At 32.3% G+C, this 6,909-nt stretch overlaps 1 protein-coding gene across 1 annotated transcript; it reads right to left on the reverse strand.

The window, feature by feature from the left end:
* Positions 1–703: 703 nt before the first annotated feature.
* On the reverse strand, positions 704–3,148 carry LOC114367207 (protein DETOXIFICATION 49-like). The gene has a single exon (XM_028324346.1). It carries the CDS (start codon positions 3,023–3,025, stop codon positions 1,307–1,309), a length of 1,719 nt encoding a protein of 572 aa, XP_028180147.1. The 5' UTR covers positions 3,026–3,148; the 3' UTR covers positions 704–1,306.
* Between the last annotated feature and the right edge of the window lie 3,761 nt (positions 3,149–6,909).

The raw sequence follows: 6,909 nt of genomic DNA on the forward strand, positions 1-6,909 counted from the left end.
GAGGGAAAAGTTGAATTAACACAAGTAGCAAGTTTTTCAAGATGTGAGGATCATGAAATTAATACTTGATAGTGAAACCAACTCCAGTCTCTATCTATGCAATCCAAAAAACAAAATAAAAAAACTGATTGTCACTTGGAAACAGCTAAAAGGGACTTCTTTAAATATACTATTTGCCTAATCAAATTCTAAAAATAACTCTTGATAATTAATTTCTTTGACTAAATCTCCTACATATAATAATGTTGTCAATTGGGTATAGGTTGAAGTGCCATGGCAGAGCAATGATAGGACCGAAGATCTTAGTTTAGTAACAAGGAACCAAAGACAGCTAGCTAAGCCTTTGCTTCAATTTATGTGGCGTGAGAAGAGAAACCCGTTATTTATATCCACTGATACATTAAAGGTACAACAATGTGCAATTCATTCCCAAAATAAGTGTCAGGCTGGCTGCTATACATAAATAGAAGCTCCTAACTCTCAAGTCAATGTTAAATTTCAATATATTAAGAAATTCTTATACTTTAGAATAAATCTGGTTTTGCTTTAATTCTTTTTCTCATATAGATATTTCTCTTTTCCATTTTCTATTTGATCATATAATTTGCCAAAATAAAACTCCAAATAGAGTAGGCAGATTCTCTAAAGCTTGTTGTAGCTTTTATAATGACTTCTTTTAGAGAACATGGACAAAGAGAGAGAGAAGACAAAAGGTGAATGCATTGAGGTAGAAAATAGAGGAACAGACTAGTCAGTGGTAATAAGCATAAATCATGAAATGAGGGTCTCTTCTCTTCTTCTGTGTAAAGCTGAACAAAAAAGAGTACGTTACAGAAATAATGGTTACTCCTCCTGGACACCACATTTTCCTACTTCCCATGACATTCAATGCCCTGCAAGATGCAATTGAATTTTACTGGAAATAGCAGAAGTCCTCAAGAGGAGAGGGACCCCAGTGAATTTTCTTAAAGGACAAAACTTAGATGCCCTTCCTTACGTGCTTTCAGTATTATTTTTTTAATCAAAATTGGAGTTTCACATCGGTGACTTATACTATTTTTTTAAATGTAAACTTGTATTAGGTGAATTACTGAAATGAAACTCCGATTATAATTTTAAAACAACACAAAAAAAAGCACGTAAGGAACTGCATCTAATGTTATCTAAAAATCATAAATATAAAAATGTTATCCTCTGTCTCTACCCTACTTCCCTATACAGTTAAAGACAAATTTACGAAATATCTTATCCTCCGCTCTTCAGTTTTTTTGTTTTCTCTTTAAGGGTGGTTGATCAATTAAACCAATCACTGTTCATTTTCATCAGAGTCAGCTAGCAGCAAAGAATCTTCCTTGCTTTCATGTTTGAGTGGCTTCTCTGGATCATCAACCTCATGATGGTTGTGATCAACACCCATTCCTGTGAGTTTCTTAGCTCTTTGAGCCTCAAATTCCCAATCAGTTCTACAAAGAACCACCAACATGGTCACTGCACAAGACCCTTGAGCTGCAAGAAGGCCAAGCCAGAGCCCTTGAAAATCATAGCCAGTGAAAAACGCCAACCAAATTGACACAGGCATTCCCACAAGGTAGAAGCATCCCAAGTTGATGTTAGCACCGACTTTAGGCCTTGCTGTGCCTCTCAGCACCCCACACCCTGTTGTTTGAGGGCAATTCCCAAGCTCACAAAGACCAATTATAGGTAAAACCATAGATGTCAAAGTTATAATCTCCTTGTCCTTTGTGAACATGCTAGCCCATGTGTTCCTAACCATGAGAGCAAAAAACAATGCCAAAACACCTGACATGAAGCTGCAAGACAACCCCACGATGGCAGAAAGCCTTGCCTTTGAGGGCTTCTGTGCACCAAGCTTGTTGCCAACTCTTGTTGACACACTGAAGCTCAATGAAGAAGGGAAAATGTAAAGCAAAGAAGTGGTTTGAATCAAAATCCCCATTGAAGCCACAGTAGCCTTGGGGTTCACCAACAAACCACACAACAAAATCATGATCTCATACCACCACCACTCCAAGCACACTGAAACACAGCTTGGAATGGCCAAATTGAGAAGAGACTTCCACTGTGTGAAACATTCAAAGGAAAAACCACCCCATGTTTTCTTGTGAGTGCTAGAGAAGACTATGTAGAGAATCAAGGAAGCCACAAGGTTGAAGTTTGTCCACACCCCACCAAGAGCAACCCCTTTGATTCCAAGCTTGAGGTGAGCAACAAGGAAATAGTTGATGGGTATGTGAAGGAGGATTGAAAAGCTTGCACAAAGGGTGAGAGGGAGGGTAATGGATTGGGTTCTGAGGTAAATTCTCAAAGGGTGTAGGAAGGATTGAGCTATGAGGTCAGGAATGGAGTAAACAAGATATTGTTGAGCTTGTGTGGCTATGGCCTCATCCTGGCCACAAAGGAGGAGAATTTGCTTCATATAGAGCCAAAGAAGTGTTATGGGGAGGGAAGTGAAAAGAAGAAGGAGAATGGTTCTTTGCAAGCAGAGGCCAAGGAGGGTGAATCTTTTGGCACCAAAGGCTTGGCCACAAATTGGTTCCATTCCCACAGCTAGGCCTGAGAGGATTGAGTAGCCAGTGATGTTCGCAAAGCCAACAGCTAGAGAGCCACCAGCTAAAGCTAGCTCACCAAGATGGCCAAGGAAGAGCATGGAGATCATGGAGCGGCAATAGAGGAGGAGGCCAGTGAGGATCATTGGGATTGCAATTTTGGATATTGAGAACACTTCTTTGATGGATTCAGGGAAATTATGGGGTTTTGATGTTGTTGTTGCTTTTGTTTTTGTTGTTGTTGTTGATGGTGGTGGTGGTGGTGGTGGTGTTTTTGTTTTTGTTGTTGTTGTTGTTGTGTTGTTATGTTGTTGAGGTGGTGGAGGTGGTGGTAGTGATGATGTGTTGTTGTTTTGATTTTTGGAGATCAAAGGGTCCTTGATTGAAATTGGGCAATCAGGAGGAGAAGTGCTGCAGCATTTGCAATTGCTGGTGACGTCAAGAGTTGGATGACACATGGTGTTGTGTAGCTACTTTGTGTCCGTGTGGAGGGGAAAAAAATGGTTTTGTTTTGAATAGACTTGAAACAGAGAGAGAGAGGGAGAGAGAGAGAACAGAGAGAGAGAGAGATAAGAGGATTGAGAAGGACGGGGTTTGGAAAGGGGTTGTGTGTGGGGTTTTTATAGAGTTGTTAGAGTTTGGAGGTCTTTTCCCTTTTAATTTTTTTCGGTGGGAGAAACAGAACAATATAGACTTTGAATTTGTACCTTAAATATTCACATTGATTTACCACTTTACGTGAGAGTTTAATCTTGAGTTTCATGAGTATGAAAAGGAGTAGAAGGGGATTAGTTTTTGACCTGTTAGGCAGGGATTCTATTTTTTTTTTTTTGAACTTTTGGAATTTAAAAGTGAATTTAATTAAAATGGGTTAATAGTATACTTTTTTATACTATTATCTAATTATAATTTTTTAAATTGTGAGACTCATCCAAACACAATGTTAAAATTATTTTTTGTGTGATCAAATAGTCACGAGCTTGAAATAGAAAAAAGTATTTTTAGGTATTACTATTTTAATTTAATTATAAATTGTTACGTATGATATAATTATTTATTTTGTAATAATTTCTGATTAACTACATAAAAATTTTACTTTTTTTTTGAAAAAATTATACTATCAATATATGAAAATTAATCTTTTCACAAATTACATTCCACTCAATTAGCTCAACTTAAGTACAAAGGGATAAAGTTGTAATGACATCTATTTCTTCTCTCTACAAGACTTTATTATGCCAAATCAAGCTTCTCCTGTCACTTGATTACTTAAGAAGTCTTTAGAAAATATAACATTACATAACCGTACATGATACATTACATATCTTTTAATTCAAGTTGTTTTCCTTAAATAAAAATTAAAATAAAAAATGTTTAAAATATAAATTAAGTATGCATAATTTATTTTAAAAAATTAAAAATATTTAAAATTGTAATCCAAAGCAAATAATTGAGAATAAAATGTATTATTTTAAAGGGAAATATACTAAAATAGCAAGGCCACTCTTAAATAATGTAAACTAATCTATACACATATATATAAAGCTGGAATATAATTAAACAATATATTTCAACTATTTAGAATGTTGCGTAAAACATATATATAAATTTTTTCCCTTTTGGATGGGCTAAAGCGTCCAACATTGTCCGGCCTAAAAATATATACAATTGTAAAGAGTTGCACTATATCCATTTTGGAATTTGGAGAGTAAGATTTACAGGTTAAAAATTTGTCATTTTTTTTGGATCTTTGGGGGCCTAATTGAAGTATAAATAGATCATTCCAACTTAGGCAGAGACTAAAAGACAGAAAGAGATAGGATCATCCAAAGGAGACACATTAGAATAGATTCAGAGAGTTTCTGGACTATTAAGGGCCAAGATTATATCCAGACAGAGGATATCCTTGGACACAACATACAAGGAACTAAGCAAAAGCCAAAGAGCCCAATGGAGTTCATCAATGTTTATGGTCCTTGATATATAAGGAATTGTGTTTAAGTATTTTGGATTTGTTAATATATATTTTGCTTAATTAATGCCAACCCATAGTTGTCTGCTTCATAGCTGGGCAGGTTGGGACAAAGTCACTTAAGAGATAGTTCTATACTAAGTAGTTTGAGGCATCAAGGGATACCACTGTGTTTTCTTGTTTTGTACTTCCCATGAGATTAATCCCCAACCACTCTTAAGTCTTGTCTCCAACACTCTCCAAGCTTTGTCTCCACATAATTAATCAATTATTGAATTAGATTATCTACAAAATGTATTTTAACATTTTTACAATTTGTTTTATATGTATGCATTGTATCTTTATCATCTTACTCATTTTATTTCATATTTTTTTTCTTTATGAAGTGCAAGAGAAGTAATATATAGGTGTTGTATAATTATTACTTTTTAACTATAATCTTTAACTCTTTTGTGAGATTTCCATGTATCTTTATAATATATAAGTGTTATATAATTATTACTTTTTAACTATTTTAACTACAATCTTTAACTCTTTTGTGAGATTTGCATGCATTTTTATAAGCTTTAATATTTTAGACCGACTATGAGATTAATTCTTAATTTAAGATTTAGTTATACTTAAAAATTTTCACGCTTCCCCAGTGAAGTGTTATATAATTATAAATGCTCATTCGGAATTATGTGTGAGTGAATTCTGAATAATAGATTAACCAAGGTAGCAGGGACCAGTGAAAATATTTTTGTTAAAATTCTTTTGATTTAGGATAAAAGAGACTAATTTCATTTTTTGGCAGGAACTTATTTAATTTATATTTATTTTTATAAGAAATTTAATTTATATTTAATAAAAATATGACTTTAATCCTTGATCTTTTATTTTTATTTTTATCTTTTCTTATTTTTAATTTGGTTATTTTTAGTCTATTTTTGTGATTTTGTCTGTCAGAAATTATTTTGTTGATCACATAATCTTGATACAAAAAATTAAAACAAAAATATAAACAAGCAAATTGAGAAAATTAAGAGATAAAAGTAACTTTAAATAAAATTAAAATACGAAAAATAAAATCAAGGTTGCTATGATTAAAATCTGGATATGGATGTATCTGGAAGAGTAACAAACTGGATTTTGACTAAATATATAAAATTAATTTTAATTATAAATGAGTTTGAAGGAAGTGTTTTATGCTTAAAAGTAAGTTTGTAGTAAAATAGTATAAAGTTATATAAATTGTAGGGGCACTATTATTAGTATTTTTGTGTTAGCTTTAGTTAAAACTAGAGTTTCGCCTTACTAATTTATGAGGGAAATTTATGTGAAGTTCCATAAAAATAATAAATCTCACCGTCTACACTACATGACAACTCTCTTTATTATTTAATTATATCTTACATAAATTTTATTTAATAATTAAAAACTATATTGTTAGCATTTATTTAAAGTATTGTCAATTCAAAATGTGTATATAGATATTATGAATGTGTCACTCATCAACAGTCAACACTATCATAATCGTAAACTCTAAGTATATAATATAATATATATCTATGTCATCAAGTTATTTTATATGTCGTGCGCAGTTATAGGTAAAAATAAATTAATCTTGGATAGTCAAGCTGAAAAAGAACTTCGGTAATTTTTTCTTTTTGACATAAAAACTTCGGTTAATATACATTGAGAAAAAGTTAAATTATTTTAGCTCAAGGGTAAAAGAATTATGTGCGAGCAAACTGATCTAACATTGGAACCTTTTGCTTAATTACAACATCATTGTCAGTTAGGTTTAGGAATTCAACCCGATTTGTAGTATACGTGATGAGGTAAATAGAGAATGGCATGGCTCTACCTTTAATGACGAAAATGTTGAGGCATGTGGAGCCAAAATGTTACTTGACATCTTGCTGTTATTAGGTATAGATCGTGACAACAAGAGTGTTAATAAGACACTCCTATTATTACACTGGTTTAAATTTATTGAAATTTGTATAATTATAAGTGATGAGTGAATTTCACAAAATTTTATAATTTTTAATAATTTTTAATTAATAATAAAATAAATGTATTTATAAAAGTGTGGTAGAAAAAGTATTATTAGTATTTCTCACCGTAAAAAATTAAGGTTTTGAAATATGAAAAGTATTGAAGTATAAGTGTAAGATAAAATCTCATATTAAATAACAAAATAAAGTTAAACATCATAGAAGTGAGGACAAAATTCATAAATACGAGTCTTAAAATTTTAGGTTGAAGTGATGTAAATGCACTATGTGGTTGTTCATGATTCATTGAGGTAGGTCTAAGTGACGTATCCCTTGAGTGAAGTTTTATATTGGATAAAAATAAAAAAGTTGGACATTATATAAATGA

This window comes from Glycine soja, chromosome 9 (genome assembly GCF_004193775.1).
Source record: "Glycine soja cultivar W05 chromosome 9, ASM419377v2, whole genome shotgun sequence".
NCBI lineage: Eukaryota > Viridiplantae > Streptophyta > Magnoliopsida > Fabales > Fabaceae > Glycine > Glycine soja.

What these genes read in the sequence shown, in the direction of transcription:
- LOC114367207 (XM_028324346.1), bottom strand. Translation starts at nt 3,025, where the DNA reads ATGTGTCATCCAACTCTTGACGTCACCAGCAATTGCAAATGCTGCAGC.